The following is a 20,716-nucleotide window of genomic DNA, read 5'->3' on the forward strand; positions in this document are numbered from 1 at the left end:
AAAAGGTCCTAGTACTAAACCTTGCGGTACTTGTGATCAATAAGGTGATTTACTGCTACACAAACTGATAGTGTGGGCAGATAAGAATGCTTTGAACCATGCCAATGATTGACCAGACTAAACACAAGCACTCGCTCAGCATTGCTATTTTGTAACAACACTTCACCTGATAAATTATGAATGAAAATAAAGCGTCTTGGTTATAGTTCCATTGTAATAAATACATTCTAACAACTTACAAGATTAGAAAGGTATTTAAAACGAGTTTTCTACCCTCATACATACGCTAAGATCTAAACTGTTGTGCTCTTAAAACTTTGTGTATATCTGCTTATCCCAACATTCAATAACTGCAAACCTCCAGCACTTACATTGTGAAATATTCAAAAAAAACAACGACAGAAACAAAATAGCTCATTAGACATCAACTTCACACACTTTAACTGCACGAATACTTCAAAACCATTTTTTCTCTCGACAGTTCTTTGAGCATTTAAAACAGCATTTTTGCTCCATCCATCCTTCACTGACTTCACAAATATCAAAATTACAACATTCAGCTCATCTCAAACGATCAAGAACTGCACGAATTTTCACAATATGAAGATTACACAAGAAAAAAACTGAAAACATGCTTTGTAGGAGAGAAATACACGTGTTCCTCAGATTAGAAATAGTGGTGTTTTATGTGACTGCAATACAGCAGTTTCTGAACATCTCACGTTTCTTGTGGTCAACTGTTACACAAGTCATGCAGAACACTGACTAAAGTAAATAACATCCTGACCAACAAAATACCACAAACTGATTCCAAAACCTGAAAACAAGTAAGCACTTTTTGAGCTTCTGGTTTCATGGCACTCAAGAAGTCCCTTTAAGTCACCAATAAAATTAAACAACAACAGTTTTTTTTGTTTGTTTCATTTCCAAATGTTCAAATCACATTTAATCTTCAGAAACTCCCCTCTGATTCAAGCCCATCCCTTGAAGAATCGTCAGTCTAGAACGATCACTCATTGGCTCCTGTACTAGTCAGTGGGGATTCATTCGCTTTTTTGTTACACTTTTCCCCATTCAAAACTATACGAGTGACACGTTGTGTGTATTCTAGTCGATGACTCAAGTCAATAGGTTTACTGAACGTGGCGTTAAGGCTGAGAACAAGGCCTTTAGGCAACACAACACACTTTACAAGATAAGACTCATTAGTAATGACTAGGACTACACCGAATATGCGTGTGCAGAATTCCGCAATTTCTGCAGATTTTTAGCCCATCATTGATTCTGTTTGTTTACTTGTGTAACATTTATTCAGTTTTTAAATTTATCTCAGTAATATTACTGACTAATATGAAAATATTCATATGATTTATTTACAATATAGTTTGTAATCTTTTCAGTCTTTTAGTAGATTATATTATATGAGAGACTTGCTTTGTTTACTAAATAAAGTGGATGTAACTGGATTTGCATTGTAAACATTAAATACAAGTTAAAAAGGTATTTCTTTTATTTAATATTTTAAGGTTTTAGTTACGATACTCCCAAAATAATTCCACATAAATCTGCAGATTTTTAACAAAATTCTGCGCAGAAACGGCAAAAAATGTCCGCAGATTCTGTCTGGCCCTAGTAATGACTCACTTCAGTTGACTTTATGTAAATGAAATGAATACATCTACGGTTGGGCGATTAATTTAGAATAAACCAAAAACGAAACTTAAGACCTACAACGGACGAAACTTCCATATATCGTTTTTTTTTTTTTTAAGGTTTTTAATTCTAATAATACTTTCCCCTTTAAAAACTACCTTGTGAAAAAAGTTTCGCTGACAGAGCAGTGAGAGCATAGTTCATATTCCCTATCTAACAATCTGAAACTAAATGCAATATACAAAAAAAACTATTAAATAGTTTTCCTCGAACTTTTGTAAAATTATAAAAAAAAGTTTGAAATTGACTCTTTCATTAAAAGAGGTTTCACCTTTAATAGTCGAGTATATTTACCGTGCAAATAATATAAAGACCTATGAGGGGTAAAAACATAAATAAATAAGAATAATTAGATTGAATTTAAAAAAAAAGTCATTCAAATCGAAATCAAGGCAAAACGTGTTCAATTAATCAAAGTTTTGATTTTAGGCCATATTGCTCAGCCCTAAATACATCCCATTCTTTTGTGTATCAGCAAACAACTAGTGTACAAGGTGGAAAAGAATGGCACAGAAATTGACAAAGTCGAAATTTTCATTTTAAATTTAATACGCATTTTATAGTTTTAAGTATCTGATTAAAGAATTAGAATCACTTTTTTCTTCTTAACCCTAATTGGAAAGTAGAACATCTTTCAGGCTGTGCTTAAACCTGGAGTTTGATTTTCTAATATCGCTCTATAGGTTTGGAAAAGGGCTGCATTATATTGGAAAAATCTGACATTGCAATATTTTGTTTATCTGCGATATTTATTGCAATGAGAATATAATTTTAGCAAATGAATTGAATAGCTTCATTTGGTAAGATTTCATTCATTTAGACTGATTGGGATGAATGAATCTTTGTCTATGCGGTGTGTCTGCATAAATTATAATAAATTACTAGCATATATAAATACATCAGAGCAGAAATAAAATTAAATAAACAGTACTTTGATTTTCTGAATACTCAGACAGTATTCAGGTAAAGAAATAACAATCAAACATAAAATAACATGGTCATCATTAAATAAACAATTTAAAATATTAACATTTAATAATATCTTTATCTTTTAATTTTGCGATGTGACTATTGTGTATACACATTGCAATATCCATGCTCAAACAATACATTGTGCAGCCCTAGAAAAAAATATAATGATACAGTTAGTCCTGCTACACTTGAAGTTCTCACTGTCTTTAAGACCAAACATAACCGTACAATCACACCGAAAGCGGCGAGAGTGTCAATGTAGCCGGAAGTCATTCATTTTCAATGAGAGCCAGTGGCGATAAGCAGCGAGTCACCGGTGTGGCCGTCGAGAATAGTTCAAATCAAGTCAACTTCATCGTAATGAGCTTTGAAACGGTTCGGCGGCAAGCAATCAGAATGTAGAAGTCTACTGCTTGAGAGGAGTCTAAAGAACACAGTCACTGTGAACTTTGGTTCTGACCACAGTTGTTCCCAAGGGTTAGATTATTGCGGTCTCTGGATTTCCAATTATTTGCCATGTTTTTCTTACAAGAACATACATTAAAAAGTTACTGGTGAGTTACTGATTTGCATTAATGTTATAGATATTTTTTCTTTTTAAAAAGCGGGAATCTCATGTGACAATACAAAACAGTATTGCTTTTTCAGAACATTTTAGACATATGGACACATTGAATAATTAAGTGGAGCAAAGCCACACCACATGCAACTTGATCTTGCTTATTTAAATGAATTTGATTAAAAGTGCGCAACATCTTTAAGTCCAAGTGCTCATAAAGTACACAAGTAGTCAAAATGTGCTAGAAATTCCTTCACAAAGGCAAACAAAAATCTGTGAAGATATTTATTTCTAACACCTGCTCTAAACAATAATGCACCACATCTAAACAAACCCAGATATGCTTGAATTAGGGCTGTGCAATATGTGTGAAATAAAAAAATAATGTTTCTTATTATGCCCAATCGTTTAATTATTTAAAGGGCCATGAAACCCCCCCACTTTCGGTTCAATTCTCCCTCAGAATTAAAAAAAAAAAAAGCATCATAATGGGTGTGGAGCTCTGCGAGCAGAGGCAGGAGTAGGTGTGGCCAGCAGAACGGGAGAAGGAGGGGAGCAAACAACTGTTGTCAGTTAGCTCACCAAATGAGACACAAACCGTGAGGAGATGCATGATTTTATAGTTTACAAAGTTAAAATGCAAAATAAATAAACAGTAATCTAATGCCCTGCTACATTTGTTATTCGACATACACCCAATTTATATCACTATAAAGATAATCGTGTTCATCTAAACACTATAAATAAGGACTTCTCCCTCAATCCCTGGGTCTGAATGCAGACTCAGTGCAGCAGTTATTTTAATACATATCGATACCAAATATTTTAAACGATATGATCTTGCTTTTAGTTAGTATAGATACTGCTCTCTCAGTAGAGCAGTGCTAACTAAATGCGCTAACCAATATAACGAAGCACCTGAAAGACATTAACCTGTATAAACAATTTCTAGAGGTTAGCAACTGCTCCAATTTCAATGTCTTTAATGCATTAAATAAGCTGGATAAACTGTCAATATACGTGCTGTTTGCTTTTTGCCATTTAAGTCTCTAAAGTTAATGTAATCTTCCTAAAAGTTATTGATGTTTTTTCAAGAGAGATTCGCAATCTAATTTCAGAATTATTTCTCAATTCGAAACACATTGATAAAACATTTAAATTGATATAATATTTAAATTGGTCGTATAGATATATTTTCACTTGTCTAGTCTTGAACAGAATCCCTTTACAGCCATCTAAAGTCTTTTCTCTTAAACACACTGACTGAGTGCTGATTAAGTGACAGAGGAAAGCGACAGGTCCTAGCATGCTCGCTTTATGTCTCAAAACACCCCAAGAGATCCTTGTGAAACCACAACAATAAAAGCCCCTGTAGTTGGTGGTGGATGAGAAAACTAAAGCCCACAAGTGTGCAGATTTTATTTCAAATGTACAGTCTTTAACCAGGAGAGGTTTAAAGAGATGCAGGGCAACTGGACAATTGAGAGTGGTTGTTGCTAGAAGGGATAAATTTGTGGACTGAAGTTGATAAGTATTATTTTATTATATTATTTATTAGATTCTATCATTACCGTCTATCCCCACTCCAACCCTAAACCTACCACTCACAGTAAATGAAAAAAATACTAATTGTTGTATAGGGTCATGAAAAATGCTGCAAAAGATGAGAGTATCCGCAGTTTTATCCCATTTAGATTCTACTAGGGCTGCAACGAACGATAATTTTAATAATCGATTAATCTGTCAATTATTTTTTTAATTAATCGATGAATCAGATAAAAAAAGCATTAATTTCCAACCGTTTATTTAATAAAGCTTATCTCTGAGCTGTTATAATAAAATTATATTAATAATAATAATAATAATAATAAAAACTAAGTGGTTTTGTCCTGCTTTCAATCCAAATATCTAAAAATGTTTAAATTAAAGTACATAGACACATGAAAAAGCGTAAGAAATGATGTCTTGTTTTCTGAAGAAAAAAACACCTCACAATTAAGTGATCGTTTGCTTAAAACACGTTAAATTATTTGTGAATTGGGTAAGAAAAATAATCTTAATGAGATATAATCTCAAACAGAAGTTTTACCCGTTCACATAAACGTGCAAGTGATTGTGATCTATAACGTGAGATGGTTGTCGCCACGTTTACTAGCGGCCGCACGTTTGCCTCATTCATAAAAAGCAGAACACGCAGGATTCAGCGCGTAAATTCATCAGTTACTCAACAAAAACATGCAAGTAAGTGGCTGGTGAACTTAGAGAAGAGTAGATTGAACTTTATAGTTACTTTCACTGTGTGTAATGTTTATCTGATATTAATAAAACACATCGGCAAATTCTATTTGAATGGATTGTTAGATTTCCTTGTGTGTTTTACAAACTTTAATGTATTGTTTTACAAGTACATGTTTGTAATAACATGTCTAAAACATAAATTAAGCATTAGGCTGTTAAAACGCTGCACAATTGTGATAATATGACACATCTTTCTCAGCGAAGTTTAGTTGGTTTTGTTTTCGAAAAAAAAAATTTTTTAAAAGAAGCACTTTTCCAACAGTCCCTTACTGAGGGCTTTGGCTCAGCACCAGACACTGCGCCAAAGCTCAGTTTGATTTTCTCAGGCCCCGTTTACACTAGTGCGTTTTAGTTTTAAAATGGCATTTTAGATCAAAAACGATCCACGTCCACATTAGCGTTTGACCTATCGTTTCTGAACATATCTCCATCCACACTACTAGGGCTGTGCAATTAATCGGAAATCCGATTTTGATTTTGGCTTTTAACGATTATGAAAAACCATTAATCGAGATACACGATTATTCCATCACGTACCGCTCCCTTTCCAGTTGTACAGGTGTGAAAACTCTTTGCCTCTGCAAAGCTTAGTTCCACGTGAAAATGACTAAAAGCATGTGCTGTAATGTAACTTTTGCAGCACGGGATGCGCATCATTCATATTTTTAAAAGCGCAAAAGAGCACGTGCTGTTGTGTGTGTGCACGCCGTGCTTAGCCTCGGACAGGTAGCGTGTGTGTGTTTGCGCGCGCGCCGCGCTTTGCCTCGGACAGCAGAGCACACACACATCTAACGCGATCTTAATGTGAGCGCTTTAAGCCTAGTTCACACTACAGGATTTTAAACATCAGCAGATCGCTGTGCCCTTCACACTACATGACTTGACTTTGTGTCTTTTAATCTCTGTGGTGTTCACACTATGCAACACTCTGTGAATGATCCACAAGAGGGGGGTCACACACTACATGATCTGACAACAACTCATTCCCCAACAGCTCATTCAAGCTACCAAACCACAGCCAATGAAATTTTGAGGGAGAAGTCGTCAGAAAAAGCTGAACACTATTGGCTGCTTGTGTGCTTATTACATCACTGACAGCGTTTCAAGCTTTCAAGGAAGCATTTAAAAACATCGTCAAATCAGCTGATTTATCAGCGGATTAATGACTCATCTTCAAGGTTCCAGTGGATAGATACACAGAGAGTTTTTAATTTTTGTAAGTATAACTCTTTGAAATAAAACTAACAAATAACACCCTGCCGTTTTCTAACTATCAGTGTATTTCTTTCTGACATTGTTATTTTTTTATTACAAAACAGTAAAGAACTGAGCATTTCTGCCTTAAATTACCATATTGATCAAAATGACTGCATGCATGTCTGATACATTTCGCTGTGACTTTAAATATGTGTGCATTTTTTTACCTGGCAACTTCCTGCTAACATAAACAAAACTTTCTGATGGCAAAAACATCAATATACTTTAGATATCTTTAAAAACAGCATATTCTGTGCCGTGAAATAGCTCCTGTTTGAAAGTGAAAATGAATGTTCTAGTATCTTAACTACATATTTATAGGCTGTATTACCAAAAAAGATTATATTTTTAGGGTAATGGTGTCATTAAATATGATGCCAGACATTCAAAGCTTAATTTTAATATCTCAATAGAAGCTTTGAATGTAAATATGTTGTGACAATATGACGTTTTATATGAGAACGGTCAGAATGAGCAGTATGGTAATTCTAATAGTTACAGAATTCTAGTTCCACTGTTAATATATCATACTCTATTATCTGTGTTAACGCAGAATGAAGCTAGTGCATCGATGCCCATTCTGACCAATCACAGATGTTTCTGCTGAGCTCCTGAACACACAGGCATTCAGCTCATGCTGATATGCTCTCTCATTGGCCGCAGCTCGTCACTACATCTGACCACACCATAGACTGTAAAATATATGGACGTAGTATCCGTGACGTCACCCATAGGTTTCTGAAGAGCGCAAAAGAAGCCACAAGTAGGCGCGGCCAACCGTTGCCATTTTGGTCACGCGTTATCACACCCACGGCGGGATACCAAATAAGGGCAAAGAGGCGGAGAGTGAGCGGAGCTACAGACGCATGCTGCATTTAGCTTGGACCTGGTTCAGACACACTTAACTTTGGGAGAAATGCTTAATACTTTATCACCTGTGACTCGTTTGTATTCTGACCACTTGTGCTTTGTTGTACACTATATCAATAAAGTGTTTAGACTTTTAAAAACACTGCTGTAATACATTGAGCCACTAAACATTGTTCTTATGACGTTTTTTAACAGGAGGAAAACGCGAATTACTTCCAAACACTTCAGATATATTCTGTGTTAGTTAATGTAAGACTATTGATGAAATCCAGCATAACACTGTATGACAACGCTTCAGATGACTGTTCTACAGCTAATCAATCTGACAGATTCTGGAGTGCATTACAGCTCTAAATATAAATATAAACGATAAATTATCTTAAATAAATCAAATACATTTATAGAGATGGTATATAAGTATATAAATTTACTCACATGGGAAACGGAGGCCACGTGAATGGTTTGTGAGCACAATTAAGTTCACTCAGCATGCCATGCCATCTAATAATTGTAGGTAACAAGTCCAAAATGCAGTTGACTGTGTAAAGCCACATAAAACAGCACAGAAATACGATAAATATGCCGAGTTCGGTGGCTAATCTGCAGGATTCAGCTGAGGTGACGTGACTGCGACCAACGAGACCTAACTGTCACTCAAGTGGCCACGCCCTTAATTATGCAAACTTAATATAACTTAATATAAAGGAAATGGATGAGTTATAAAAAAATTCACCCCCCTCACAGTTGTCATGAAGGGCAATATTAGCTGTATTAACCAAAATCTTTTTTTGTACCAGGCTGTAAACACCTTTTCTTCTGCTGTAAAGTTGGCCATTCTAACAGTGGGCTCAATTGAAATTTGCTCTGTTTTGGAGCCAGGAGCGGCCACGACTAGCGGAATTTCGGATGAATTGCACTTTTAGTTACTTCCGTATTGGCTTCCTCAGGGAGAGCGGGAGGTTGCCGCTTGGACCACACGTGGGGTTGAGTCGGCCGACTGTTCTGGAATATTTAGCATGCTAAATGTTAGATTTCCGTCTGCGAGGTGTCGGCGACGTGTCAGCGAGCCCCGTTGATGCGTTGTTCAGTAGTTCACACATAAAGAGCGGCGAGCACCGAGCACCCGCAGATTTCTTCCCGATCACAGCCCGATCTGTCGGCGAGCTCGTTAACTTCCAAATCGGGCTCAAATCAGGCTTAAAATCCTCTAGTGTGAACTAGGCTTTAATGGTCAAATACATGCACATTTGTGTCAGAGCGCAGTGTTTAGTGATTATTCATATTAACCCTCATTTGTGTAATAAACTAACAAGTTGAGAATCAAAACGTAAAAGAGAACCCATATCATAGCCGCACTATTCTTAAAGGGACAGCGTGCGGTATTCCTGCAGCTGCCGACTGTTTTTATTATTAATCAATAATAAAATCAAAAATACAGTAAAGGTTCTTAAAGCACTGTTTAAACATAACATATTTCATAACTCATTTCTAATAACTGATTTCTTTTATCTTTGCTATGATGACAGTACATTATATTTTACTAGATGTTTTTCAAGATACTAGTATTCAGCTTAAAGTGGCATTCAAAGGCTTAATTAGGGTAAATAGACAAGTCATTGTATAACAGTAGTTTCTTCTGCAGACATTCAAACATATATATTGCTTAAAGGGACTAATAATATTGAGCTATTAAAATAGGATTCAAAATATTCAAACCTGCTTTTATTCTAGCTGAAATAAAACAAATAAGTCTTTCTCCAGAAGAAAAAAAAATTATTGGAAATAGTGTAAAAAAATAAAATTAAAATAAAAACCTCTGTTAAACATCATTTGGGAAATATTTATGTATAAAAATAAATTTACAGGAGGACGAATAATTTTGACTTCAACTGATAATCGTTTTGAATAATCGTGATTACAATTATGACCAAAATAACCGTGATTATGATTTTTCCCATAATAGAGCAGCCCTACACACTACACCACCAAAAACGTATATCACGTGACCATTTGCGCACTCTGGGCATGCGTGTTCTAGTATAAACAGCAAGCATGTGTCTGGCTCGTCATTTTGTTATTGTTAGTCAACAAACGCTGGTTGAACAATGAACGCGATGGCAAAGAAAGCAAGAGAGGTATTTTTGTGGACAGACGATGAGGTCAAGATGTTACTAAACATAAAAAATGAATAACTGCACAATGGCGCCTAAAACAGACAATAGTGCAAACAATGCTCCCATTTCTTTGTCCATGTTGTGTTTTACAGTGAAGGGTGGTCGGCTGTCTTCCGGTAGCGTTATAGCCATGTGTTAAAGTCATGTGATAGCTTGATGAATAAGGGAAGGATACGCAATGACACAAAAGCCCCAATCAGGTAGCGAATCTCAGCAGCCCCGCTTCCGTTTTCAGATGGCTCCGTTTTCCCCCATCCACACGGAGACGGAGTCAAGGGACGGAACAAAAGTAGGACCCTGCTGTTGAACTCCCTTCCTCCTCATCCCTGTCTATGAGGCGCCGAATTCTGTATCAGTGCGCGAGAGAGAACATGTTCATACCACTCTGCGCTGAACTTAAGTGTTTTTTTAATTATCAAACATCTCTGTGTCACGCGACACAACAAATTGATTATAAAATTTGTTGCCAACGCTTTGAGTAATCGATTTTTATCGATTTAAACGATTCGTTGTTGCAGCCCTAGATTCTACCCACTGGCATTGGCGCACCCAAATCCTACAGTAGTAGCACCAACACCTGATTTGTTAGTGCTGCACATGTAAGATCTCTGCGAAATGAAAAATTGTCTCTGCCTCTTTTTAAACGTTTTAGAACAAAATACAATCAAGTAAATCAAGATCACTACCACAGCAAAAAGTAGCGCAAATTTACGCTTTCTATTAGGGCTGCTCAATTTTAGGAAAAATCCTAAACATGAATATTTTGGTCATAATTGTAATCACAATTATTCAAAACGATTATAAAAAGTAAAAATACCGCAGAAATAGCCAAAAACGTCCACAGATTCTGTATGCAAGCCATAAGTTAACTTAACACTTTTAACAAATTTATGTGGATTTAATTTGAACACAAAAAAAAGTTAAGTTGTCCCAATGAAACCTCAAGAATTGTGCTGATTCAGCTTATTTTAAATAAGTAGTTTGAACAAGCAAAAAAAAAAAAAAAATATATATATATATATATATATATATATATATATATATATATATATATATATATATATATATATATAAATATAATATATTATATTTATATATTTATATAAATATAAATATATATATATATATATATATATATATATATATATATATATATATATAAATATATAAATATATATAAATAATATATTATATTTATATATTTATATAAATATATATATATATATATAAATATATATAAATAATATATTATATTTATATATTTATATAAATATATATATATATATATATATATATATATATATATATATATATTGAGTGCAGTATTAATGCTTTGTACAATTAATTTCCCTTTATTAATCAAAAACTCACTCTTTAACCAAATGTGTTTAAGTTTTTCGGCTATACAATTCAAAGCAGCACCAGCTCCATCCAAAGCACAATAATAACTGCATTGTAATAACTATTTTCATCATTGATTAGTTGCAGCAGCGCTAAAAAAGCACATTCTCTTTATAAAATGCAGAAACAAATTATATTCAGAAAACAAGACACTTTTAACTGGATCGATAATGCATCAAGCAATCCCAAGAGATCGAAACTTCTATTAAAGTAATGTTTGTGCTCTGCAGATCTCTAAACAGACGGATGACAAATGTGTAATCTAAATGTGTGGGCAATTTATCATGATGGAAACACTCCAGTCACAAAAAAACACTGCACGGCAACTGATCCGTCCTTCATTCCTTTAAATAAACAATCCGATATATTTAATATTCTACATAAATCAACTATGTTTTTCTATTTATATAAAGCCCTTTATTACAAATATCTTAAAAATAACCAGTAATTAAATATAATGCTTAAACTGTAGAAGTGACAACTCTCAAATATCTGCAACTAGACATATATCGATACTTAATAAATCACGATAATACGCTTAATGTTAAAATCATGAGCACTTTAAAACACTGTGAATAAATAATGTGTACTATTCAAATTATTATAATATGCAGAATATGTGAAGTTTCAGCTCTTAAAAAACAAATAAGGTTTTATAACTCTTTGAAACTGCACCTTTGATCCAAATTGTGCCATGTTGGTGACCGTCGCTTCAATTCAAATGAGATTGTGATCTTTTTGTCATGTCAGCATAAAGGCAGATTCCAAAATAAGGCTAACCTTTTATGCTAATGAGAGAGAAATCACCACTAATGGGCGGGGCTTTCCCTCTCTGATGACACGTAGAGCTGCACGATTCTGGCTAAAATGAGAATCGTGATTATTTTGCCTAAAATAAAGATCATGATTTTCTCACGATTCTGTAGACGTAAAAAAAGGTTAATATGAGTGGGCTATTATTATTGTTATTCTCAAATGTGGTAAAACAGCAATAGGCTTCGTGTAGCTGTACTGTTGGTTAAAATGCTAAATTATGTAAAGACTTGGAATGGTGGACTTGAACAGGCTTTACATTTGTCCTGGTCATTAATGCTGATGATCATTTTAATGTTGAATTATTGTGTTTGAGACATAAGCTTACAATCTGTCATTTTCTGCTTAAAATCTGTCACTGACGTGATTTTCGTGAATACAAAAAACTGGTCGGGTATTTTTGCATTTTGGAGGGGTTTTGGATACTTTTTGAGCTGGAATCAGTCAGTCACGTCTGGCTGTGTGCGCTTTCGGTTTCATTTTCACTGCTAAGAGCGATTCACTACCCACGCGGCTCCCAAACGATCACTCTGTATACCACAAACTGAATGTTATTTACAACCTTATTATCTGTTATTCAAAGCTTATGCACGTTCTGGTCACTAAAGCAAACTTCTTTCAAGCGCATGCGCACGCCCTCTCTGTGGTAACAGCTGACGGTCAGCTCACGTCACGTGTGATTTTGCGGTCACAAATACATTACATGAAGACAGAAATGACATTTTTGGGGTAAATTATATCTTATAAATACAGTATGTGACTCTTTCAACACCATTTGGAGGTGCCCACGTTGCTGAACAATGTATGTAAAACAATGTGAAGACTCGTGCTGCCACCATTGCTTCTCTCCTCAACTTGAAAATATAATTGACAGAATCGTAGAAATGCTGGATTAAGATCGTCTAGGGGGTCGAATCGAGTTTAATTTTGAAGCTCTAATGACACGTATAACAGGAGGATGTCAATCAGTTTTTTCTGCAGACTGCCTTTATTAAGTGTGTTTATAAAAAAATTAACAATTCATTATTACCATTAGAAGCTGGTTATATTCACAGACTGTTGCCACACAAATGTGCTTAAAGGGTCACGAAACACCAAAACACATTTTTTGAGCTGTTGACAGTCGTATATGTGTCCCACACTGCTAAAAACACTATTAAGACACCTATATTTCACTAAAAAGTGTAAATTGGTTGTTTTTGCGTTATTTCAAGCAAATTCATACTTCCGGTTTGAAACGAATTTTTGAAGCTGCGTCACGGTCATGACATAATAGCGTTGTATTCCAGCGTGCAGACTGGACGTCTGTGCCAGAGTGAGTCTTATTACGTCTTACAGTGTGATGCATTAATGCATGAGTAAGGCTTGGTTCAAACCAATCAGCGCACTCTATTGTGCAACTTCATTAATATTCATTACTATCACCGTGTTTTCAGGACAGAGACGCCACGTTGTGTTGGCAAAACAAGCGTGAAGTGTTGCTTTTATAGTTTGCTGCCGTTAAGTTTCGTTTTCATTTTCTCCCTGTGAGAGCTCAGACTCACGTGTGGATTAACAGTGAACGCGACGCGCGACAACAATAACTTACGTGTCTAAGGAGGAACATTGTTTACCTGAGAGCTGTTCTCATCTGCAAACGCTGAGATCTGGATTCGTTTGTAGTATTCTCTTCATAAAGACGCAGCTCTAGTTGCTGGTGATTGTCCTGTCTCTACAGATTTGGTAAGTGAGCGACCAGTGCTCTTTGTTTATTCAGTTTGTTCGTATCTAACAAACTATTGCACAGAGTGTAAACATGTTAGCACCACAACCAATCTTTAACCTCGTTTAGGGTTTTTACCGCATTTAGTGACCGGAATAACACGCGCGGCTTTCTGACGCTACCTGTCGTGTGCATCTAAGTTTCTGGGAAATGCGGAGTTTTTTTTTCTCTCATTCGCCGTGCGGTATAAAACATTACATGAAAAATACACGCTTAGAGCAGCTCCTCGAATCAAATATCTCGTGTGTCGCGAGGGGCATGAATGAATTCCCTGAATGAAAGAGCCAAACTGCAGTTAAAGTCCAACATTTAATAATTTGGCAAATAATTCGACTACAGATGTCCATGTAGGTTAAACACCATCATTTTCTCCTGTATGTGTGTGTGTGTGTGTGTGTGTGTGTGTATTTTGACTCTAAAACTCACGCGTGCCCAAATAGACACTCCCACACCATCCCACTTTTCTTCCTCCGACACTCCCCCTAAACAGAGCTGGACACGCCCACTTTTCTGACTTTTTCCAAAGTAGAGGTGTGAAAACACCCTGCTGAAACGAGGGGGTTTCATGGCCCTTTAAACCCCTTAAAGTGACTTTAAGGTCCCCTTTAAGGCAAGTTATTATCAATCATGTTAATCTGACCTACGGCATTAAAATCTACCATCTATAGGCCTTTTGTGCATTAAGTTCTATTCGTTAACATCAGTTAATTCAAGTAAAGTCAATGCAACGACAAATACAAAAGAATCTATTATTTCTTATTAGGGATGCTCATTTCAGTTAATTTTGCTAACTGGCAACTGCCGCTTATTAATAGAATATTAACAATTAACTGGTCAGATTAATATTAAATTATTATTTAATACATTTTTTTATTAAAATTGACGTGTCTATTTTGTGTCTGACACATTATATGGCATTTTAAAATACTGATTTATTTTAACATGCGAACATAATAACAACAGAACACAACAAAACATGTTCACGCACTTGCAGTGTTTACTACAGCATATAATAAATAAAACGAATAAAATAAATAGGCCTGCCCTTAAAAAAAAATTCACTTAAATCATTAATTTAGATTACAAAACGAAAACACTGACTGATCATTTTTAAGAACCGGCATAGGCTGTTTTTTTTTCCAATCATATGTTTTTGTCTTCCGTCAAATGAAAATAGAAGGCTACCTCAAATCGCTCGATCCATGGAAAATATGCATTTATTTAATGCTCCGCTGATGTTATTATTATATCATAAAACCTTTTTACATTTTTAACAGACATCATTATTTTAAAGCTTATGTCTTGCACACGCTGAAATAAAATGCGCACCACACTGCCTTTTTTGTTAAAAAGGAAAAAAGAAGTGCGGTGCTCTTTTTTTGTCACTAGGAAATTACTAAATTAACTGGGTATTGATTGTGCGCGAGTGTTGCTGTCTATGTTGTTACCGATGTAATATTTAATAATATTCTGATATTCAAGATTTGTGAATACAGCTCTGGACAACTTGAAACAGCGAGCACTAGTCTCTCCTCCATCTTTAAAAGTTCTCTGTAGTTGTCTTGACAACACAAACGCTGCTGCTCTGGGATGAGCCGTAGGTAAATCACTTGAAGCCGTTAGTAAACCCTTCAAAAGATTCCCCTCTCAACGCAAAAACAGCACATTTGATCGGCCCCTTATACAGCCAAACTCTAAAAATATGTAAAATAATATTTTTTATTGTTTAACTGATATCATTAATCGGTTACAAACGCACCCTTTCGGTTAATCGATTATTTTGAGCATCCCTAAATCTTATCTAATGCCCAATAAACATGCATTAAAAGTCATAATAGCTTTATTAAATATAGTTATAACTAATAAAAAAAAAGTTTAATTTTTAACTAACCTCACCATACATCAATAATATTGTTATTTCTCACTATTGGTATTGGTAATTCTGATACATTTTACAGAAATAAATTTACAAATTATCTTCAAGAAAACCAAAAACCGAAGACCAGAATTTGGTCATTTTGACCTATACAACGTATTTTTGTCTATTTCGAAAAGTTTATCTGTACAACAAAAGACACAAATGTCACCTCAAGCATAGTATTAATTTCAACCAACAGTTAAACAAATAGAAGTTAATATTAAGTTTACATTTTAGATGCAGTATTGTATGTTTGCATTGTTCTGTCTTAGAATCTTCATTCAGTAACTAAACACAGCAGTGTTGCTCTAAGAGAGCATTCTGAATTAAGATACCAATAAGATACCTATAAGTCAATGATCCAGTGATCCATGCTCTGTTTGAAATGAATCAACCAATTTGAAAGAATTGTTTAAAAATGATTTATTAAAATCCTCATTTAAAAAAAGGACTTGCTGCCACCTATTGGCTGTTTTACTTTCACATTTCTCAACCAGCCAGGGTAACAGCAAAAAAAACACTATATAATGCAGGTCTATGCTTACTTTTATTTCTACTCAATGTAAAATATTTAGGAAGTTAAGCCTGCCTATATTACTTGGAGAGGGATTTGTTTTGTTACTTAGTTTGTAATGGATTTATTTATACATTTATTTAAAGTAGTTCAACTTGTGTCCAACTGAAAAGTGTATATTAGTAAGATTTTGAATAAATTAACATTTTAAAGCAAATACATTTAAAACACTAGTAGACTACTAATCAAATAAAGTTAGTTTTCACTAAAGAGGTGGCACAGAACACATAAGTCGCATCCAGGTATTTTCATCAGCAGAAGAGACTCTGAGGTGGCATGAATCATGTTCTAATTATTTATTGATTATCAAACATCAAATGTATAATTCACTGGCCAAAACAAAGACTTTTAATTAGTGCTTCTCTCAAGTATGGCATTCTTATGCATCTCCAAATCAGACAATCAAAACACTCATTGACCCAAATGTGATATTTTTAAATGTGAAGTCACTGAAATGAAAATGATCCTCATATGACAATTAAAACAACACTAAAATAACAAAAAACTCTGCCCCATGCACACAACTGTCCTACATTATTGCATTCAAAAGGATTTAATGAACAAAAACTCATTACCATCATTGATTTTATTGAGAAAATGTTCTCATCTGAAAGCCTCTACCAATACAAAATATCAAGCAACAGGTCATCCTAAAAATGCTCAGGATAAAACGAAAAGCATTTCAGACAGCATCGTTATAAAGCTAAAATCAACAACAACAACAAAAAACTCAGCAATGACTAATTTCCAATTATCAGATAAACAGCCCAGCCTTAAAAACACTTGAAGAAATTTTTTTTTTTAATTAATTATTTTATGTTTCAATGAGCAGTGAACACATTGGTTAAATAAATAAAAAACTAAATTCAACCAAACCCCAAACACCCCTCTATATCTGTGTTTTGAAAGGGTCTATCACATTCTAGGAGTAGCTGAGTGGAAAACCACATTCGGTTTCAAATTGTTGCCAACACCAAACACTTCTTCTTACCCCAAACACCTCTATAACACCTCAATCCTGCCTAAAAATGCTGCTGACCCCAAAATACCCAATTAACCATAAGACTGTAAACCCCAAGAATCATTCCATTTCCTAAAAACACATCTAATTGGAAACAAATCTTACACCCAAAACATGGGTGACATAGAACACACCATTCTGCAAAAAAATGCAACCAACCAACACCAAACATCTTGTAATCTGTAAAAACAATGCTGACTTGAAATGTGCCCAAGACACCTAACCTAAAATACACCTGACGCAGGACTCAGAGTCCTTGTATTTCCCCACAAAATGCTGCTCCCCCTCAACAAACATTGCCAACTGGAATCGTGTCCAACGCAAAAACACAACTAACTAAGAACTGCCCATGTTAAGTCCAGAAATGTTCTTATTTGCCAAAAAGTGCTATTAACACCAAAAACTTTGCTGACTTTGCTGATGTTTCCATCCAAAAAATCAGAATTAACTTTGTTAAAAAAAAAAAAAAAGGATTAGCGCATAAAACGTGTGAATAAAGCAGCGTTTACATCCAACGAGTCAAATCAAAGAGAATCGTCACTTCCTGAATTTTCTGGTGACAAATATCAACAGTAAAGACGGAATTTGCTGTGGTAGGAGAAGCTGCGTGAATCTTTTCTTCATTTAATAAATGGCTTACATCTTAGAAAGCAATTCTGATATGCAGTGAGTGAACCCACACACACAGTGCCGCTCTTGACAGTTCTGGAGCTCAGTGATTATATAATAACACTAAAGAAACACCGCGCAGAAGTATAAATGCACAACTACGAAAAAAGGCAGAAAAAATGTATGCGCATAACTTAGTAGGATAAACTTTGTATCCAATAGAAAAAGATGCGCATATACTACAATGGAAACACTTTTACCAAATTGATTCCAGTATGCGCAATAAAAAAACGACCACGAGCATTTTGCACGCCTTGCGTTTTAACCACCTGCTGCGACTCGCATTTTTGCCATTGCACGATGTGCGTGTGCGCTCAACTTTAAGTGGAAAAAGCGTGTTACATTAGTCGCATCTGTTTCATTCTCCAATCAAATCAAAGCAGAGGCGGGGGTTTCTGTTGAGGTGACAGCAGTGTTTGGGTTGTCAAGGCAAATACAGAGACTTTTGAAGATAAAGGAGAGACTTGTGGTTGCTGTTTTGAGTTATCCAGTGCTGTACGACTCACAAAACTTGAATTTCACAATATTATGAATTATTAAAATTATACCAATATCAACAGCAACACTTAAACACAATACCCAACTGACTCAGTCGTTGCCTAGCAACATAAAAAGCACACCGGACTTCTTTTTTTCTCGTCAACAAAAAAGGCAGCATGGTGCACCTTACATTTTGAACGTAAAAACGCGTTCTGTGTGATCAGCCTCTAAATGCCTTAACCATTAGTGTTATTATTTTATTGATAACCTCTAGAACTGTCAAGAGCGTCTGTGCTTCGCGTCTCGCGCCTTTAAACTCCACCAAACGTTCACTGCATGTCACAGCATTTGTCTTCTGAGGCGCAAATAATTTATTAAATAAGAAAAAGATTCATGCAGCTTCTCCTTCCTCAATAAATGACATTTTTACTTTTTATTTTTGGTGCCAGTTAATCAGGAAGTGATGATTTTGTTCTCTTTGACTCATTGGATGGAAACAGTGCTTTATTCGCACGTCTTTCATGCGATAATCCAGTTTTGCGCATAAAGTTATTTCTCGTACTTGGATGGAAACATAGCTAGTGAGGTAAAGTTGGTTCTATATTAACACATTTATTCATTTTAGGACAGTGACAACTTGTGATACGCTTACTATACTGTTTATTATATAACTTTAAATATTCGGTCTGAAATCGCAGGTAAGTATGACACTATTTAATTGGCTGTAAATAATGGTGTACCTCAATAGTCATCAGCTGCTAATACAATTTCAATATTTAGAACATTCAAAGAATACTTTTCTGAAATTATATTATTAGAAAGAATGTCTGAAAGTGTGAATATAAAACCAACTTTACACCAATCTAACATTCACCCGATCCAGAACTCCCCATTATTGACACCAGATACATTGTCCTTACTAAGACATTCCAATGTTTAGGTCAAAAATGTGATTAATCCTAAACATCCCAATTTGCTCAAAAATGCACCCCAAAAATTATGCACTTAAATCACATGTGCTCAGGACTCCTAAAATACAACCGAGCTGAACCAGAAATTCTCACATTTAGTAAAAAAAAATAAATAATAATAATAATAATAATAATAATAATAATAATAATAAAGTGGTTTATGCCAATTTGTCCAAAACACTTTACAACTCAAAAAGGTTGCAGTCAAATAGCAACCAAGCTCCCTAAAAATACACCTGTCCTAACTCCGCACATTTGACACAAAATCCAATTTCCCCCTAAAAAACTGCTGACCCCAATCAAACACCCAAAATATGCCTACAAATTCTAAAATACATCAAAACTTAGAAAACCCAAAAGTTACTTTACCAAAACCTCCTGCTTACCCTGAACACCAGTTTGCCAAGAAATACCCCCCCCCCCCCTCCTAAAAAAAACTGAACTCCTGATACTCTTCCCCAAAATGCCAAAGCCAAGTCATATTGACAATTTCTAAAAGACCTACTACCCCTGAACGCTAATGTAACTAAAAAGCAAGTTTTCCAGGTTTTTAAACACGACCTATATGTCCTGACCTGATGGGGACAGATTAGCAGTTTGCTAACAATCAACAACAGTTGCCTAGAGCACTAAAGAACACAAACTAGACTTTCACAGTAACTCATGGGGTACTTTTTTGCACAAATACCACACAAGTCCTATTCTGAAGCCCAGTTGACGCAGATTTGAACAGGTAAACAAGACTTTTTTATCCATGCTGCGCTCAAATTAGCCGGCTAACATGCTAAATACTCACATTTGCGCAGCCACTTGATCCAGTATTTCACGATCACGCTGTGAAATTTCTTGTTCTCGATGCACCAGGTTGATAGTCCCTGAATGGATTCCATGGTGTTGGATACAGTTTGAAAACGACGGTCCAAAGTGGACTCCAAACGCGGCGATGAGCCACTGTTGTGGCCGCTAACGCCTGCACTGCCAGCCGCCATTTTCCAGGTCTTGTGGACGCGGTGCTGCCGCTTACAGGTTCATGTGAGGAAACTGCAACATGACTGAATTTCCAGGCTCCATTAGACCGTTTTACATTAACAACACTACGCACATGAATACCAGTGTATTTTCCCTACATATATGCTTGTTTACTGTCTGTGGTCTGAAATCACAAAAACAATAAAAATGTTAAAACTTAATATTAAACATAATTTTTGTCTAATTTGAGTAAATATGAAAAAAATAAACACTCACTGGCCACTTTATCAGGTTT

The 20,716-nt window shown here is 35.2% G+C and overlaps 1 protein-coding gene and 2 long non-coding RNA genes across 3 annotated transcripts in view; all 3 read right to left on the minus strand.

Annotated features, from left to right (window-relative positions):
- The window catches only part of rprd2a (regulation of nuclear pre-mRNA domain containing 2a), a 32,718-nt gene extending 12,259 nt beyond the window's left edge, over positions 1–20,459 (minus strand). Inside the window, 1 exon segment of the mRNA NM_199922.1 lies at positions 20,249–20,459. Within this exon segment, the coding sequence (NP_956216.1) occupies positions 20,249–20,441 (193 nt within the window). The 5' untranslated portion in view covers positions 20,442–20,459.
- On the minus strand, positions 1,756–7,414 carry LOC141379009 (uncharacterized). Its single transcript, XR_015516535.1, has 2 exons — positions 5,177–7,414; positions 1,756–5,066 (listed from the first exon to the last, which is right to left on the minus strand). It is a non-coding gene; the product is annotated as an uncharacterized LOC141379009 (long non-coding RNA).
- LOC141379010 (uncharacterized) lies at positions 14,970–17,802 on the minus strand. The gene is made up of 2 exons (XR_015516536.1): positions 15,968–17,802; positions 14,970–15,710 (listed from the first exon to the last, which is right to left on the minus strand). It is a non-coding gene; the product is annotated as an uncharacterized LOC141379010 (long non-coding RNA).
- Positions 20,460–20,716: the final 257 nt, after the last annotated feature.

The sequence above is a fragment of the Danio rerio genome, chromosome 19, assembly GCF_052040795.2.
Source record: "Danio rerio strain M-AB ecotype USA chromosome 19, GRCz13ab, whole genome shotgun sequence".
NCBI lineage: Eukaryota > Metazoa > Chordata > Actinopteri > Cypriniformes > Danionidae > Danio > Danio rerio.